General features: G+C 30.8%; 1 protein-coding gene across 1 annotated transcript; it reads right to left on the bottom strand.

Moving 5' to 3' along the window:
• Window positions 1-607: 607 nt before the first annotated feature.
• Window positions 608-1711, bottom strand: LOC130670401 (cyclin-T-like). The gene has a single exon (XM_057473804.1). It carries the CDS (start codon window positions 1709-1711, stop codon window positions 608-610), a length of 1104 nt encoding a protein of 367 aa, XP_057329787.1.
• Window positions 1712-20167: the final 18456 nt, after the last annotated feature.

The raw sequence follows: 20167 nt of genomic DNA, 5'->3' as shown, positions 1-20167 counted from the left end.
TCATTAAAAAATTTTATAAAAATTTAATTTGGAAAAATTAACTAAGTGTGAGTGCAGTAGACATCCGACAATTTTTTAATTACATCTAAAAAAATTAAATAAGTAAAGTAATAAAATTTTTAAAAAATGCATCTACTGAATTTCGAATTGTCTAAATATGAATTTTTTTTTTTATTTTGTAAACATTTTAATTTATTATTTCAAAGTTTAAAAAATTGTCAGATGTTCGCTAACTTTACTGTCATAAAAATTAATTATTACTCTTAAAATAAAATTACTTATATAAAATAATTAATTATATTAAAATCAAAACAAAAAGAGGATTTCGTTTTATTAATATTTTATTTTTCAAAAGACATGATTAAGTCTATGGTGCATTATCATTAATTTGAATTACATTATTATTTGATTATTTACAAAAAATATATCAAACTTATTAAATAAAAAGTAAATTTTTTAAATATAATTAACTATTTTACTATTTACTATTTACATGAAATACTTAATATTTAATTTATGAAAATAATAAAACCTACAATAATATTTTACAATAAAAAATAACTGGATGATAAATAATTATGTACAAAAAATTAAAAAATTATTGAAACTACAAAAGCTTACGTCTCTTAGCAGAACACAAAATACTGCCCATGTCGTAATTATTTTGATGCTTACGGCTGTGGTCCAGATCCGCTTCAGTTGAGGGTACAAGCTGGCAGGTACTTCCAATGGAATTATCCTGAACTTCTACATCAGGAGGTGAAGAAGTCGATGATCCATCTGATTCAGATTTTTTCTTCATCAGTCTATCACGATACTCATGATAGCTGATTTTTCGTCGAGTCCTTGGCTTCTCGACTTCAGGGTTACCGGAAACGATTTCTGGATCCGATGAACTGGGGGTCGTCGCTATCCGATTCACTGCAGTCACTTTGACCGATGGATTTTTAAATAATCCCATCACCCGGTTTTTTATCCTGGGTGACATCTTATCTAAAACCGCTTTGAACTCCCTGTCCATCTTAATCAGTAAATCGAAGGTCACTTTGGTGTCGAGGAGCCAAAACCAAAGATTCCCGTCTATGACTTGGGGAATCTTCCACTGCGATGATTGGATGGTGAAATAAATACAGAATGACGCCACAACTGCCGGTTTATATTTCACGCACATTGACGTCATCTGTAAAGTGTAATTAGCCATCTGCAGGAAAATCTTGCATAATTCCTTGCAAGCTTTTATTTCCCCACAGAATTTCTTGATGTAATGATGAGGGTGACTAACCCCCATCTTGAATCCAAGTGTTCCCAGAAGAAGTTGCTCATTTGAAGTTAGTGCCTTGACCTTCTCCTGGTTCTCGGCAAAAGTAGTGTCCAGTTGGTGAACTTCGTATTTGTTGAGGCAGACATGAAGAGCGCTAATGACCGCCTGCGATTTTTGTGGCTCTTCTTCCACCTTTGCCGCCAGAAAAATCGCTGCCGTGGCAATTTCATACCGATGAAACTTGGCTAATGAATGGTGAATAAAGAATCTGTGCATGTACACAATGGCAGTGTGCACACAGACTTCTGACAACTTTAGCCGCTTGCCCAAATCAGTTATAAGGTAAGCGGCTTGTTGTTTGTGATCTAGCTCCTTCTCCGCGCTGATGCCATCCTTGGAACTAGGAGAGTTCTTCAACTCTTCTTTGTTGAAATACCACTTTTGAGCCATTTTTATTCACAATTTTTCACTGTTAATTTAACTTCACTGGAAACTTTCTTACTCTGCACTGGAACAGCTTAAGCACTTTGAAATAACACAATTTGGTTTTTTCCGTAACTTTTGAAATATTCTCAGACGAACTGTTGGGTATGAAGTTCGAGAATAAAGTGAGGAAATATCGACAAGACACTAAAATTTAAGAGATTTTATAACAAAAGAAATTGTCACAACAATGAGTATGGGGGTAATTAAAAAGTAATAGTTTGGGGCTGAAGAAATGTACCTGATGTAATTAGGAAAAGGTAATTAGACCTAGAACTCACAATATTATGGTCATTAAGGTCTGCATATTCACGTGTGAACGTAATTACTATTTCTGTGAAAGACCAAATGGCAAATAATTAAGTTTGTCATTATATATTTATGCCGAAGTCTCAAATAATAGATTTAAAATTTCCTGAAAATTAAAGTATACGGAAATAAATTACCTGTGTACATTAAGAGGCGACAAATAACATAATGACGGTAATCAGTAAATAGTATCATTTTAAATAGGTATTCTTTCATTTACAATTCAAACGTAAATAATTATAAAATAAATATTAAAATTTATTGTCTATACAGGAAAAATTAATTTTTGGAATTTAAAAATTGTAATTTGAAAACTAAAAATTTATGATGTTTATTATAAAATTTATTTTTTATATTGACATCCAGGTTTCGGGTTTTAATTTTAAACATCACCCGTGTAATAAATTGCGAAATTTCGCCGGTAATTCACAGGTGATCAGCTGAATATCATGTGTAAGTCATATTTTGACACAAATATGAATTTCAGATGATTTTCGGATGAATATCAAAAGATAATATTTAAAAAAAAGTTAGTAATAGATTATAATGATTTTATTATAAGTTGACACGTAAAATGGGAGATATTTTTTTTTAAATCAGCAGTAACAGTCCATCGGCTGAAGAGGAGGTCCCGTAAACATTTTGTTGGCACCGGGTAAATCCAACTGTACCTTATGTATTTTGGGCCAAGGATCACGAAAATTGGGTCCATTTTGTTCAAAAGTGGTGCAAACAATTGGTTATAACAATTTAATTGTTTAAATCAAAATAACTCCCGAACGGCTGGTTTGTTGGGGCAGTGTAGAGGAAAAAAATGTTCAGAATAAAAAAATACACAAATAAGGTATCATGTGTTTTTTTTGCATCTCAAATATTTCGCGAGATATAATAAAAAAACGAGCCGGCGCTCGGACCTCTCCCTCGCGCACTAGCGACTGCCTATGCGCGAGCTCTCTCTCCGCCAAATCGCGTCAGATGCTTGATTGGCTGGAATTTTTTCAAGTTTTTTACATTAAAAATCATAGAAAAATAAAAAAAAAATCGATTAATTGTCGATACTACCAATCGACAGCATTTTTTCTGAAACGAATTTTTGTCGTATCGTCAAAAGACGTTTTTTTTTTTGTTCACAAATGTTATAAACAAATGGATTTTTTCAAAGTCCAGATTGGGTTCAAAAAATCGAAAAAAATGTCGATACTACCAAAAAACGTTTTTTGACGATACGACAAAAATTCGTTCCAGAAAAAATGCTGTCGATTGGTAGTATCAACAATTAATCGATTTTTTTTTTATTTTTCTATGATTTTTAATGTAAAAAACTTATAAAAATTCAGGCCTATCCAGCATCTGACGCGATTTGGCGGAGAGAGAGCTCGCGCATAGGCAGTCGCTAGTGCGCGAGGGAGAGGTCCGAGCGCCGGCTCGTGTTTTTATTATATCTCGCGAAATATTTGAGATGCAAAAAAAACACATGATACCTTTTTTGTGTATTTTTTTATTCTGAACATTTTTTTCCTCTACACTGCCCCAACAAACCAGCCGTTCGGGAGTTATTTTGATTTAAACAATTAAATTGTTATAAACAATTGTTTGCACCACTTTTGAACAAAATGGACCCAATTTTCGTGATCCTTGGCCCAAAATACATAAGATACAGTTCGATTTACCCGGTGCCAACAAAATGTTTACGGGACCTCCTCTTCAGCCGATGGACTATTAACAACAGCAAGCGGATCCTCATTTCTTCGCCGCGTATTTTCTCTCGGGCCAACTGTAAATTAATAAATTTTTATTTATTAATATTAATGCAAAACATCTTAATTTTTAGGGACGTATAATTTATCTCAAATATAAATTTATAAATATAAAAGTAACTTGCCAGAGGAACTGTCGGACTCGTTTCCACTTTGAGGATTTTCTTCTCCAACATCTAATAATTGCAGCGGTATTTCTCGCTCCAAACTTCTTACCTGCTCCCGTGTCATAACTGTAAATTATATAAATGATATTATGTACTTATTAAAAAAAATACTTATTTTGCAGTTCAATACCTACCCAGTTTGTGATCAATGGGCACAAGGTCAACGATCGAAAAATCGGTCCTCGCACGTGGATTCTTAAATGCCAAGTCTTGAATATAATTATTAATAACAATGGTCCCTCTGGATATGGATTCTAAAATTGTAATTTTTTTTCCTTCGAACAAACGAAGCAGCCTTTGAATTTTTGATACCTCTACCAAATTTCCGGCTGGCAGTGTTCCTTTGTTAATTCTTTTTTTGCTCATTGCCAGTTTTATGTCCCGACTACTTTCTGACTGTAGATGGATAATTGTTTCTGAAACATATATGCATCCATACATATATTTAATATTTTATTTAAAAAAACCGAAATACTCTGGACTCTGTTAGTTAAATTTATAAAAATCTTTCCTTTTGCTGCTAAATTTTATCTCTTGAATTCTAATAAAAACCAGTATTTTCATTCGTTCTAATCATTTATCATTTTATCGATTTTCAAATATATTAAAAAATCAAAAGATATCGAAAAGCTAGCTAACTTTTATTCTCAAATGTAAAACAATTGTTCCCTGATTAAAAAAAAAACAATGATTCAAACCGATTACTAATGATTGGAAACAATTGAAAGCTATACAATTTCGATATAATATACAGATTAGATTGTGTCAGAAAAGAAAATTTTTTTTTCATTTTAATTTAAAACATCTGAAAAGGTATTTTAATAACCAAAAAAATTCCCCTAAAATTTCTGCTCCATATCTCTAAAATTAGGCTGGCGCACGAAGGGGGGGGGGGGGCTTTCCCATTTAAAATACATTAGAAAATATTTGTTTTTTCTATTTTGTAAATAACTATGTCAAACAAATTTTTTGTGATTTTTGAATTCAGCAGTCTTGTAGGAAATTAAATTCTCTAAAAAAAAGGTCTCTTGTGTCATACGGTCAAAGTTGATAGGAAAAAAGTTATAGAGGTTGAAACTTAGGAGGAAAAAATCGAATTTTGAACATGAACATAATTTTTTTGTTTTTTATTCGTTAACTAGCAGGATTTCATTTCTTTATTATTTTGCAATTAAAGTCCTTATAAGAAATGTAATTATCTACAAAAATGGTCCTTACAGTCGTTTTAACAAAGCTCATAGAAAGAAAGTTACAGAGCTCTAAAGTTAAGAAAAATTGAATTATTGAGAAAAAAAATTTTGTAATCAAATATTATTTTGAAGGATTTTAAGTCCAGGAAACATAGATACAATGAACCTGAATTTTTCATTTCAATTACAATTTAATGTTGTAGAAATATAACGGAAAAAAAAATATTTTTTTTCTCAAAAATTCAATTCTTCTCAACTTTAAAGCTCATCTGTAACTTTATTTCTGAGCTTTATTAAAACGACTCTAACGACCATTTTTGTAAATTACATTTCCTATGAAGACTTGAACTGCAAAATAATAAAAAAATGAAATCCTGTTAGTTAACGAATAAAAACAAAAAAATTGTATTCATCTTAAAAATAAAATTTTTCCCTCCTAAGTTTCAACCTCTATAACTTTTTTCCTATCAACTGACCGTATGTCACAGGAGATTTTTTTTGTAGAGAATTTAATTTCCTACAAGGTCTCAGAATTCAAAAATCGAAAAAAAATTTTTTTGACATTGTTATTTACAAAAAAAAAAAAAAAAAAAAAAAAAAAAAAAAAAAAAAATCTATCTTCAATCTATTTTAAATGGAAAAGGGACCCCCCTCCCTACGCCAGCTTAATTTTTGAGATATGGAGCTGGAATTTTAGAAGAAATTTTTTTTTTTTTAAAGTGTATTTTATGAAAATAAAATATACATTTTTTTTTTCACACAGTTTAATACGGATATACTTAATATTGAGTAAATTGTTATGTTTCATACGAGTTGTCACTTACCTAAAAGAGTCCATGTGTTCGGCTGAGTTCCACAAATGTTTTGTATGCGAGTGGAGTGAATTTGGCTGCAGTTACTGATTGCGTCGGTGTCATTGTGGAATGACAGGTTACTTACTCCAACTTTATTAACCCACTCGTCTAAATAATATTGAAGAAATGGTTTGAAAGTATTAAACAAATCTTCGCTCAAATTTTTTACAGTAATTATTAATCCCTCTACTATGTTCCCAGGCGGTAGGAGACTCAGAAATAAAACCTTTCCGAACACTTGTAGCTTATCTGTGTTATTCTGTCCACGTAGTTCTGGTACTAATATTACAGCTTGAGAGTACAATAACTGTAACAGTTAAATAAAAGTCAAAAATCATTCATCTAATTTGTTATAAGAATTATAACTTTAAAATTTTTATTTTATTGTTTGTATTTATTTAAAGTCGCATTAACCGTATTTTCAAACGTATTTTTCGAGTGGGAGATTTCACAGTACTCATTCTAAAAACGATACGAAAATCGAAATTTGAACCTCAGCCTTTATTGTATCAATACTTTTGCTTGTATGTTAGACATTAAAATACTATAAGCATGTGTTAACTAAGTTCCAAGTCATAGCACGCCTATATATGACATGAATGATAAAAAGTGCTTTACGTTCAGAATTTTTTGTACAATCATTTGCTTGTATTATGTGCTTTTGTAACAAAAAAAAAAAAAAAAAAGAAAAAAAAAACAATTTAATTTGATACATGAAAGAACATAATTTCTTATCGAGACACTGAATTTTTGACGTATGAATTTATTTTTGGTCTTTATGTTAAATTCTTACACGAAATCAAATATTTTTTTAAGACATATTATTTTCCACGAAATCCTGAACTATAATAATAATAATATTCATTATTATTATTGCTAACGGAAACAATAATATGAATAATTTTTAAAATGAATATTTTCTGATTATTTTCAACTTACGTTGGAGTGATCATAAAAAGTCCCTTTTGATCTGGACGCTGGATATATTTGTTTCAGTGCTGAAAATATTTTTCCATCGAAATTGTAATAAAAAGTGTTCGGCTGAACATTGCCAATGAATTCGGATAAGCCCTCACGAACAAATTTATTATACGTAAAAGTTTGCTTGTCAATCATTATTGCCCATAGACTTGGAAAAACCTAATGATAATTAAAAGAAAAAAAAAAAGAAAAAATTAGTTGCTTATACAATTGTATATTTACCTATAAAACATTAATGTTATTTTCTTTCCATGATAAAAAGAAGCTTCGTTTGCAAATATATACTTTTATTAAACGGACATGGATAGTTATTCAACTTGTATCGTTTGTTGTGATATATCAATCAGTTTATCAAAAAATGGTGTTAAAATTTCCTTTTAAATCATACTGTAAACTACATTTTCAAAAAAACAATTATGACGCCATGGTTGTGTATTAGACTGGACCAAAAAAATCAACTATTATTTTTGTTTCTTTTTTTTTTTTAAGTGAATATTGAAAATAATATTTGGAACCACAGAAAAAAATTTTTGTGAAAATTTGAGCCCTTCATATTAATATTAAGAGATGTATCATCGCAATTTTTGATTGTTTTTGCTGAGCGGTTTACGTGTTTGCGAGGAATACATTTCTTGGAGGAATGCTCTACAAAAAAAATCTTTTGACAATTTTGGATAAATTCACTCCCTCAGAATTATTTATTATATTTCAGTCGTTTTGACTTCAACTTTACCCCTGAATAACTTTTGAAGGAGTGAATTTAGCCAAAATTGTTAAGAAACTTTTTTTGTAGAGCATTAAAATGCCTTTAAGAATTTTCATTGGGTTTTTTCAGAATATTGATTTTAACAGGAATTACAAAATTTTAAAGTTAAAAAATCAAGCTGTAAAATTATACCAATGTTCAAGGCATGATTAAAAGGAAACAGTTCATCTGATGAAAAATTTTAATCCGACATTTTCTGTCAGGCATTTAGTTTCCTTCAAGATATGTGGTCAAGTCAATTTTGTTTATCTTGAGGGCTTAGGAGTTATAAGACAAAAACCCACTCAGAAAAAAAAAATTGCGATGATAAACCTCTGAATTTTAATATTAAAAGCTCAAATTTTACCAATAACTTTTCTTACTTAGAAAAAAAAATATAAAATCATAAAAAAAAAAATTTTTAATTTCTTGAATGGAATTAATATTTTTTTGTGGGTACAATTACTCGATCAAAATACTGTAATGTCATTAATTAACTTACATAGTTACTATACCGCACTGTCAAGGTTATTATTGGTGCTGTAGGAATATCTTTTAATGAAATAAAAGTTCCTTCGATATAAACTGCAGTTTGAAAGCTTTCAGTAATTGATCTCAAAAATTCGGATTCCCCAATAGTAACTCCAACAATCGTGTCCTGCTCTATTTTAATTATTTTTATTGCCATCGCACCGTTATCATAAGACAGGCTTTTCTTCCCAAACTAATCATTGTTAATATAATTAACAAGATCAGGTAATCCGTTCTCTATCTCGGGAAAATTACGAATCGATTTCCAATGTCTCATTCTCGAAGCGATAGTACTATATGGGAACTTGTCTGCAGAATTTGGATATCTGAAAAATGAAAATGTAAATTGTAAATAATCAAGAACACAGACACAGATTATTTTATTCAGTCTACTTACAAGTCTTTCATCTGTAGCAAAATTAAAATATCTGTATACAAATTGTTGTAAAATTTGTTAATACTTATAAGAATGATCAATTTTATTCATTTGAGGTAAACAGTGAAGGGAATGAGTAAAATAACAATAGGCATAAACTTCAATGGTGAGGGTGGTGATTCTTAAGGTATAGTCCAAATTTAACTGGCTGAAGCTTAAGCTGATATCGTTCTCGATGAACACCCGAGAACGTTCAGTGACGAAATATTTTACTGCGTGGGTAATTAATAAACGAATCGACATTTGTAGTAGTGAAGACTTCATAGGGTAACCATCACAAATATGATTGATACGAATTTAACACGTATACGTAAATATCATCATGTCATGAAAGGTTTATGGGTGCATTCCGAAATGCGCTGCGTGTAACTGTAGCGTTGCGCAGTGCTGCAGCTCAGTTGCAGCAGACCGTGCAAGTGCAACATGGTAGCAGCAAGATCTTTGCGCGAAATTTGAAATATTAAAATTAATTGTATTTTTAAAATTTATTTAAGCGTAATCAATTGATCACCTAATTCACTTATATTAAGAATTAAATTGTTTAGAAGCAATGGATCCAATAATATTTGTTCAATAAATATTGTGATAAATACGGTTTCCTCAGAAGAAAAAAATTAAGATGAAGAATAGTCGCAAGCTATTAATGCTCTGAGATCAAGTAGTATAAGAACTTGCTTTGACGGAAACATAGGAAATATTATTCCAGCTTACGATGATGTTGAATTCCGAAAAACACATTTTACTTTCATTTTTATTATATAATTTATAAGTAATAATCAAATTAATTTTTCAATTCATATAATAAAAATGAAAGTAAAATGTATTTTACCTAAAATGTCATCGAAATTCAACATCATCGTAAGCTGGAATAATATTTCCTATGTATCCGTCAAAGCAAGTGCTTATACAATGTTATCGCAGAGCATTAATAGCTTGCGACTATCCTTCATTCTAATTGTTTTCTTCTGAGAAAACCATCTTTATCACAATATTTATTGAACAAATATTATTGGATACATTGCTTCTAAACAATTTAATTCTTAATAGCAATAAATGAATTAGGTGATCAGTTGATTACGCGTAAATAAATTTTAAAAATACAATGAACTTAAATATTTCAAATTTCCCGCAGAGATCGTATAACTACTACACTACGCTTGCGCGATCTGTTGCTGAGCTGCAGTGTTACGCTACGCTACAGCTACTCACAGCTCTTGTCGGGATGCACTCTGACAGAAACTTTTTTTATTTTTTCTAATTAGACTTTTTTTAAATAAAATGAACCATTTAAGTACATCATTTTTCAGATTTATCTTTTCTTTATGAATACTTTAAAACTTTAAAAATTTATTTCATTTAGAATCAATTATTGTATAAAAATTCCTTTGTTTCGATTATAGGGTAAAAGCACCATTACCCAGCCCCAAACCAGTAGCCAGCCACCTCATGTTAAATTATATCTATATATATTTTGAACCAATGTTAAAGTATATGACCGGCTGGCTACTGGTTAGGGGCTGGGTACTGGTGCTCTTACCCTACCTAGTATTGAAATTGCGGAAGTAAATTCTCATTATTTAGTTAAAGATTAAGTTCGGACACAATTTTGCAACCCTGATTTTTAATTATTTATAAAACCAACTGTTCAAGTTATTCATTTATTATCTGCTGACTCTGTTCGCCACATGCAAAGATTTGCTATCGCTAACAATATTAGATTATTAAAAAATGTTTTCAAATATTAAATTAATATTTTTTAACAATCTTAAAAGAAGAAAAAAAATTTCACATCTTTTAATAATTTTTATGATAATATAAAGTCAAGCTTCGTAAGTAATATGTTAATGCTTTATTGACAATTAAATACTTATTATAATATAGTTAATATTTCAGATATATAATTTTCACAATATTTGATGGAAACAAATAGGGTTGTAAATTTGTTGATTTAAAATTTTTGGATTATATATGGAATACTCATTTTATAATGCAAACGTTAGGATTAAAAATTTAAGAATTATTTTTATTCATTATTTTTTTAATCAAAATATAAATTAAATATTTTTAACCAGATATATACTAATTCAATTCATTTTTTAGTGCGCTACTTGCAACACTGTGAAAAATCATGATCATAGAATTAAAAAAAAAATACAAAATCAAAAAAAAATTATTATTTAATATTTATCATTGAATATTTGAATTTTCGAAAATAATACTTACTATTTTTTTAAGTTCAAATTTCTATTTACCGATCGCTCCGGTTTTTTCGATCTGTGTAACCGCCTCGAAATTTTAAAAGAAAATTGAGATAAGCGTTAATGATAGACTGGACGTTATAATAACAGTAAAATAAAGAAGCGCACATATAAAAATCATTGTAGTAAGGATTGATGTACTTCGAATTTTAAAAATTACCAATAGAATCTAACACCTATAAATTTCTTATAACTAATCGTTATACTAATTTTTATCATACTAAAATTCAACGAAATTCGCAAACTTGTATGAGCTTGAGAGAATGTCGTGTAAACTCATGTGATGAATATTAATAATTTTATTGAATTAAGGTTAATTTTAAGTAAAATCATATATATTTATTTTTGAAAATTAAAAATTCTAAGATTTGAGCTAATGATAAATTACTAAATTTTCAGTTTATCAAGGAAAAATATCGAAATTGAAAGAAATTAATAATGACTGAATTCACTTACCTTTTGTTTCCAAACTGATTCCCGAACTTATAGGCATAGCCATCAAAAATTCTATCAGGCAATGATTCCACCGATGATCTACTTCCACCGGCAGCCATCGTAAATGTTAACGTTATATTAATTTCAATAATAAAAAATTTATTTTTAAAATAATTAGCAAGACAAAAAAGTTGTTGTGAAATTCGCTGTGAGAGGAGTACTCTTGTATTAGGACACACCGACACCAGTACTGCAGTATGGTTGCAGGGGAGTCAGCTTGTCCTCTCCTCGTTAACCCCTTCCAAAATATTCTTTTAAAGAATCGGCCAATCACGCGCAGTTTATTTGACAAACAATGTATAGCCATGTATAGCCATGTATAATCATATAAGTCCATATATGATTATATATAATTATATATGATCTCATATATAACACCGGCACACAAAAAAAAAAAAGTTGTCTGTACTTGGGACGCGCCACATATATTCCCATGTAATTTGACCCGCTGAACCCGAATTTGAGGTCCGTTTGGCCCCTACACCCTAGGATTTTGAGAAAACTGTAAAAAACCGAAAAAAAACGGGAAAATTGGGGGTTTTGGTGATTGAAAAATTTTTTTAGATTCTAACTATGCATGATTTTCATGTATTTCGATCTGCTTTATACTTATCTGAAGTGTACTCAGACCAGCAGCCATTAAAAGTCTAAGTAAATCCCGAAAAACCCTTGAAAATTGCGAAAAAAAACAAAAAATTCCCAATATTGTGATAAAAAAAAAATGTATTGAGCTAAATAAATGATGATTTTCATGTAGGTTTATCGACGACATATAAATCTCCAACTTTTATAACTCAGACGTCTCGAAAACATCAAACAAATGTGCAAAAAACCCCGAAAACTGGAAAAAAATCAAATGTAATATAATAAAAATCGAGTTATTATTCAAAATAAATAAAAAAAATCATATCATTCGATCTGTGGTGCATAAAAAAAAAGTATTTCGTCCTAAGACTTAAAAAAAATTAATTTTTTCGGAAAATATCATCAAAACCCTTTGGATTTGAATTTTAATTCGTTCTCCGCTTATATCTCACCCTTTTATCTTCAAACGTCCTGCATAAAGGGTTTCTCTTTCGTTTCCTCTCTTCTTCGGGTAAATCTCTCTTCAGAGTCCAACAATGATCTGCCATCATATTTACATCCCACGTTCCTTGATATCGTTTTTCCATCACACTAATGTCTTGATGGAATCTCTCACCTTGCTCTTCACTAAAATCACCAAGATTTTCAGGAAAGTGTGAAAGATGAGAATGTAAATAGTGCAATTTTGTATTCATTAAGCAACCTAAAGTATTATAGTTGTATAACAACTCGTCAACTAAAGTTGCGTAGTTATCACTTTTCGTATTCCCTAAAAATTGCTGTGATACTTCCTTAAGGGGTTAGGGGTAGTCAGAATTTTCAAAAAATCGATTTTTTTTTTTTTGCATTTTCTTAAAGTATAATATTTTAAAAATATTGTGTGAAAATTTGAAGTGAATCCGACAAATTCTTTTCGAGTTATTTAACAATGACCAAAGGACGCTCGGGTGCTACGTGGCATTCGAGAGCAGGTAGCTAGAAACAGCTGCAAGCAACCGACCTTTCGGGTTTCATTGTCATGAATATCTCCCCATTTTAATGTATTTATTATTATATATATATATATATATATATATATATATATATATAGGATATATAAATATATATATCCTTCTATATATATATATATCCTTCTACATATATTCACAATTTGTAGGTAGTACAAGAACTGAAAAATAATTTTTGGTTGCCAGTATACCTGTAGTCGTTGCACTGATCAGTCGATAGTTTTGTGATAAATTATTTCTCAAGTGAATTAAATTATTAACCATGGGACGTGATTCTAGAAAGGTTTCAAGAGAACTTCGGAGTTCTGAAAAAATTAATAAGTCACGTTCAGTCAAAAGAAAGAATGTTTTTAATCCGAAAACAGCCGAACGTGATGAAAGTATTCAGAGTACATCTTCTAAAAAATTAAAACAAAACACTGAAGATGATGTACCTGAAGACAGCAGTACTGAATTTCGAATAATAAATTTTATTCAGGTATTCACTGCAATTTCTGCTCTTATAAAATGTAAAAAATGTGATGGAAATGTAGTGTTTCAAACAGCAAGTACACGTGGGCTGGGATTCAAAATTGTAGTTGCATGTAATAACTGTGGAAATGAATATATTCCTTCCTGTTGAAAATATGAAATCTGCTATAATGGCAACCTTTTATCACTACGGCTCGAGTGATGAAAAACCGAATCATGATATGTGTCCAAAAGGCGAAGAATCTTGGTGCTCTTACCAGCGCGCTGAAGCAAGAGGAGAGCTTGATACCTTTTCTCACGATTATTCTCCTTTACCTTCTGATGTTTTAAAAGCTATCAAGCCTATATACGAAGATCTTAGTAATGAAAATTTACTTTCAAGATGTGTAGGTGGATTCAATCAGAATAATAATGAAAGCTTTAACCAACTAGTATGGAAAATATGCCCAAAAACGGTAAATACTAGTTTTACTATCGTACAAATAGCTGCATACGTTGCTATGTGTATATTTAATGAGGGTATAAATTCATTATTAGTCTTGATGAATACACTAGGACTTAATTGTGGGCCTAATTCTCATCGGTATGCAGAAAGAATGGATGCTGCACGTATCAAAGTAGCAGATAAGCGCGCTAATGATAACACCCGAGAAGGTCGATTGCAACGTAGGCACCAGCAAATCGATATTTTGGAAGCTGCTATGTCGGCTGAAGAGCTATTATATGGTCCAGGAATAGATGACTCAGTGTAAGTTATTAAATAATTCTTATAATTCGACATAAATCCATAGCAAAACTTTAAATGCGTTTTTCTCAAAACTATGTTTTCTGAACTGGTGATCACTGTAACTTAAAAACTGCTCGGTAGATTTCAATAAAATTTATTGTACTTTTGAAATACATTAAAAACTCGTGCCTGATCGAAGGATTTTTTTTTTTTTCAAAAATTTCGATTTTTTTTTAACAATAAACTGTCGGTTTTTTTCTCGAAAATTTGAAAAAAATTTCCTGAGGCCGCCATTTTGTTAATTTCGAAAAAAAAAAAAAAAGCTTCGATCAGGCACAAGATTATCTATTAATAAAACTAATTTTTCTTGTCCGATTGATTTTAGATGAATCTCCAAGGACTTATGATGATCACCGCAAAGGACTTCGGGAGGAACGGGCTCTACAAAAACAGCGATAACTTTTTGAATTATTAATTTTTTTTTTTGAAATTTTCGTGAAGTCAAATCGAAACGTGTTCTAATAAAGCTATGTTTTTATTTTTGTCAAATAAAGTAATTAACTACAAAAAAAAAATTATTGAAAATCATCATTTTTTCATACCCCTGAGTACCCCTAACCCCTTAAAACTTCCCCAAGCTGCTCTCTCAATCTCGTTCATCTCATATTCAAGATTAGCATCCTGGAATAGAGTCCGAATTTGGGGTCCATCAAAAATTCCTTCTTTTAATTTAGCGTCACTTATAGCTGGAAATTTTTCGCCCAAGTACTTAAAACAGTTTCCATCTTTATCCAGAGCTTTGACAAATTGCTTCATAAGGCCAAGCTTGATATGAAGTGGGGGCAGCAAGTACATCATTGTTGGACTCTGAAGAGAGATTTACCCGAAGAAGAGAGGAAACGAAAGAGAAACCCTTTATGCAGGAAGTTTGAAGATAAAAGGGTGAGATATAAGCGGAGAACGAATTAAAATTCAAATCCAAAGGGTTTTAATGATATTTTCCGAAAAAATTAATTTTTTTTAAGTCTTAAGACGAAATACTTTTTTTTTATGCACCACAGATCGAATGATATGATTTTTTTTATTTATTTTGAATAATAACTCGATTTTTATTATATTACATTTGATTTTTTTCCAGTTTTCGGGGTTTTTTGCACATTTGTTTGATGTTTTCGAGACGTCTGAGTTATAAAAGTTGGAGATTTATATGTCGTCGATAAACCTACATGAAAATCATCATTTATTTAGCTCAATACATTTTTTTTTTATCACAATATTGGGAATTTTTTGTTTTTTTTCGCAATTTTCAAGGGTTTTTCGGGATTTACTTAGACTTTTAATGGCTGCTGGTCTGAGTACACTTCAGATAAGTATAAAGCAGATCGAAATACATGAAAATCATGCATAGTTAGAATCTGAAAAAATTTTTCAATCACCAAAACCCCCAATTTTCCCGTTTTTTTTCGGTTTTTTACAGTTTTCTCAAAATCCTAGGGTGTAGGGGCCAAACGGACCTCAAATTCGGGTTCAGCGGGTCAAATTACATGGGAATATATGTGGCGCGTCCCAAGTACTGACAACTTTTTTTTTTTTGTGTGCCGGTGTAATCTGATAAAATCATTCTTTATCGGGGAATGATTTTTGACTTTTACTTAACTGTTACAGTTATTATACTCTCAAGCTGTAATATTGATACCAGAACTGCGTGGACAGAATAACACAGATCTATCACGAGTGTTCGGAAAGGTTTTGCTATTGAGTCTGTTACCACCTGAGTCGATTATAGAGGGATTAAAACTTATTATCCAACATTTGAGAGAAGATTTGTTTAATACTTTCAAACCATTTCTTCAATATTATTTAGACGAGTGGGTTAATAAAGTTGGAGTAAGTAACCTGTCATTCCACAATGACACCGACGCAATCAGTAACTGCAGCCAAATTCACTCCACTTGCTTACAAAACATTTGTGGAACTCAGCCGAACACATGGACTCTTTTAGGTAAGTGACAACCCGTAAAAAACAACGATTGATTCAATAATAAGTATATCTGTATATAATATCGAAATTGTATAGCTTTGTTTTCAATCATTTCTAATTGGTTTGAATCATTTTTTTTTTTTTAATCAGGGAACTATTGTTTTACTTGTGACAATATAAATTAGCTAGTTAGTCCAGTCGAGTTAGGTCCAAAAAGTAACTCTTGCTGGTGATAATTCCTGGCCGACTAATTTTTCCACAGAATGATTCAGAATATGCTAAAACTACGACAACCGAAAAAATCTACAAAAAAAGTGCGTCGCAAATATGTTTTTTTATAACAAAATGGTCAAAATTCCGGTTTAACGTAAATATCTAACAAACTATAGCACATGGATAAAAAAACCCTTTATAAAACTTGAAGAAAAAAAAATAATGAATAAAATGAGCCCTCATTTACGTTCCTACGAGCTGGAATTTGTAAATTATTTAAATGTTAATTAATTTTCTCGTCAACTCGATGTTATTTTTTATCCATCAGCTGGGCCGACGCCGAAACTTCCCGAAGTGTGACGATGTATGACGAAGCTGCTCGCGCGCTCGTTCGGGACATTTAAAATTCGAAAAATTACTTTTTATTTTCAAGCTGAAAGTCATTAATATTTTATTTAACGAAAAAATTAAATATTAATTAAATTTTTATTCCTATTAAAAATAATTAAATGGTTCAATTCTTAGCTTTAATGTTTTCAAACAATATTAAAAATTTAAAATATGTTCTTTTCCGTAATTTATTTTATTTTTTGTTACAATCGATTGCCTAATTTTTCAAATTTCTTAAAATTATTAATAAAAAAATTTTAATATATTTTCATTGCAAGTATTTATTTATTTTTTTACAAAACTCTCTTATATATAGCTCTTATATATAGCTGACCATCAACTGGAATGAAAATAATAATCAAAATAACGATAATAATAATTATAATGATAAAAATAATAATAATATTGGTATTAATAATAATGGTAAATATAATAAATAATAATATTAATTATAAAATCATAATTAAAAAGAAATTTACATTAATAAAAATTAATTTTAAATTTCGTCATCAGATGAATCAGAAAATTCATCATCGTCTACGGGAACATCTAAGAATTCTTCAACCTCCTCTTCGTCGTTAACATCTTGGTCAGATTCTATGCTACCATTATCAGAATCATTTTCTTCCGTTTCTGAAGATATAATTACAGAAGCTTCAGAATTGGTGCACGACACTCCAACACAATGTTTGCAAGCATGAGAGCATTTTAGACCAGATTTTCTGCAGTTACAAGAGTTGTTGCTGCATCCTTTTTTACATCCGCAAGAAATCAGGTCTAATAATTCTGGAGGAGCTACAACTTTGTCCATACGGATGGGATCTAAATTATCATTATTATTTATCCAGCCCCATGATGTCGGATCTACTTCATTATCCAGCCAAAATTGAAGTTGGTAATAAGCACGCATTGAATGAAATTTCGAACCATTTGATGTCGGTGGAAGGATACTCAATGAGAAATTACAGTTAGATCGCACGGCAACTCGATTGTAAGCGATCCAACGGAATTTATCAAGTGAGACAACAGAATTAGGTGCTTTATAAATCATTAGTAGAAGTTGTTCTCCTGCTGTAATTATATCTCGAGAAGTAGATGACGAATTAAAAAATAAACGAATAAATTTCTCCATATTATTATTATGTATATTTTTTTTAAAAATATTTGCTGCAGTTTTCGGACCAATTTTAAAAAAAGATGACGTTGTTGTGCATCCACAAAATGATCTTATGAATGGCAAAATTTTCTGAATTTCATAATGTTTGTCTATCAAATTGCGAATAAAATAATTTGATTGTTTATTTCTTTTCGATGTTTTGATAAAATAAATTGTGTCCTCTTTATTGGAAAATGAGACGGTTAATATTAACACGTCTTCATTGTCACTAATAATACAAGCTGATCCAGTAGGACCATTACGAGCATAATCAATAGCAGTTGAGACAATTGTTTTTTCCGACGGCTTTTGAGTTATTATTACTTTATATCCGTACTGTATTAAAATTGGATGGAGAAATTTTATAAAACGTGACCGATTCTTGCGATTGGTAAAAAAAGCTTCAGTGGAAATCGTTGTGGACATTGTTTCTTCAAAAATTATATCACTACATTTAGGTATTGTTTTGTACTTCTCAGCTAATGCAGGATACTGATTGGTATTGACATTATTCTCAAAAATTATAACTATATTTTGGCTTGAGTAAGATTTAAGAAAATTTATATACGTTTGGAAAATATCGCCGTAGGTACTTCCTATTGTCCAAATTATATTCTGTAGTAAAAAATTACCATCAATGATGAACGAAGTATTTGTTGGAACTTCAGCTGTTGAAGTTTCGAAGAAATCAAAAAAATTTAATTTCGAAGTTTTCAATCCGCTTTCATCAAATAGAGCCAAAGGATACGGGCTTAGCTCATAAGAAAAATAATCTTCTAATTGCTTTTCAGACGGGTTCGTTTGTATGATGCGGTGAAATAAGAACATTGGATCTATTGAAACTTTTTGACCTTGTATTGTAACACTAGATTTCGATGCTGATAGTGGAATAACTTTATAGCTTTTCAAAATTTTGTAATCTTTGAAAGTTTTCGACTTCGTTAGTCCATCAGCATCAGTAATTGGCGAAATAATACTCTGAATCGATTGAATACCAAGTTTTTCAGCTTCATAGCTATTTGAGTTTTTTGACTCAACACCTGTAGCTATTGACATAATAGCGGGTGTATCTGGAAACGGTTCGTGTTTATTGAACCAATCTAAAAACTTAATTGTGTGTTTGCCATCTCGAGAAATATTTGCATCTCGTAGATCTTTATGTTGTTCACTATTTTCGGATTTCAATTCGAGAAAGTTTTCAAGAGTTTGTGAAATTTCAACTGATGCTGATAAAGATAAAATCCAATTTGATTTTACACTTTCAGAAATTCCACGACCACGTCCTAGACCACCTGCACAGTGGACTAATCGCATAAGAGTTTGTTCTATGATCATATCTGACCACGTTCCACTGAAAAATTTACTTGTTCGTCGAATTGTGAAATATCCTCTAGAGGTATATCGCAAAAATTCATCATGCTGCATTTTTGATTGTAGACCGATCATATCTTGAATGTATAAATGGGTTGATTTAGCGTACAAATGTCGATTTCCACTGTGAAGAAAAGGTAAAATCCGAGTAAGAGTTGATAAGTGGAGTTCCCAGTCTCCACACCTTTCAGCAAAGATAAAAGAACGAAGAAGTGAAACTAATTTTACATACTGAACCCATAGCTGAGAAGTTCGGCCTCTTGATTCTACTTTTGGTAGAGAATTTGTTAATTTTTCGACGACTGCATTAACTGTATAATCTGAAGTGATTTCCTCTAAAGATTGATCTTCAGGATGATGTTCTTTGCTGAATGGTGTAATATGAGAATAAATATTTTCTTTTTCTAAATCACTAAAATCACTGTAATCCATTAATTTTTGTAGTAGAGCAGTTTGTGTAAGAAAGTGAGCTCTCAGAGCTCGAGAATATTTGTGGCCACCGAGCATGCCATCAATAGATCTTTTAGCGTAAACTGTTTCCCAAAGTTCTTTTAAGCCGCTTCCACTCATTATATGTCCAATTGCACCTAAGAAAGCCATTATCAGATGGAAACCACCCAGTCTGATGACAATAGACTTTAAATCCGAATCTTCAGCATTACTAGTTATGATGTCACGCGATTTTATGTATAGTGGCTGATCGAAAGTTACGAAGACTGTGTTTTGATTTAGCTTTGCACCTTCTCGACTAGCGAATTTCAATGCTGTATGCAAGGCATCATACGAGTCAGCTTTTAAA

The sequence above is a fragment of the Microplitis mediator genome, chromosome 6, assembly GCF_029852145.1.
Source record: "Microplitis mediator isolate UGA2020A chromosome 6, iyMicMedi2.1, whole genome shotgun sequence".
NCBI lineage: Eukaryota > Metazoa > Arthropoda > Insecta > Hymenoptera > Braconidae > Microplitis > Microplitis mediator.
The sequence above is the reverse complement of the archived record's forward strand: the minus strand, read 5'-3'. Positions and strand labels throughout refer to the sequence as shown.

What these genes read in the sequence shown, in the direction of transcription:
- LOC130670401 (XM_057473804.1), bottom strand. Translation starts at nt 1,711, where the DNA reads ATGGCTCAAAAGTGGTATTTCAACAAAGAAGAGTTGAAGAACTCTCCT.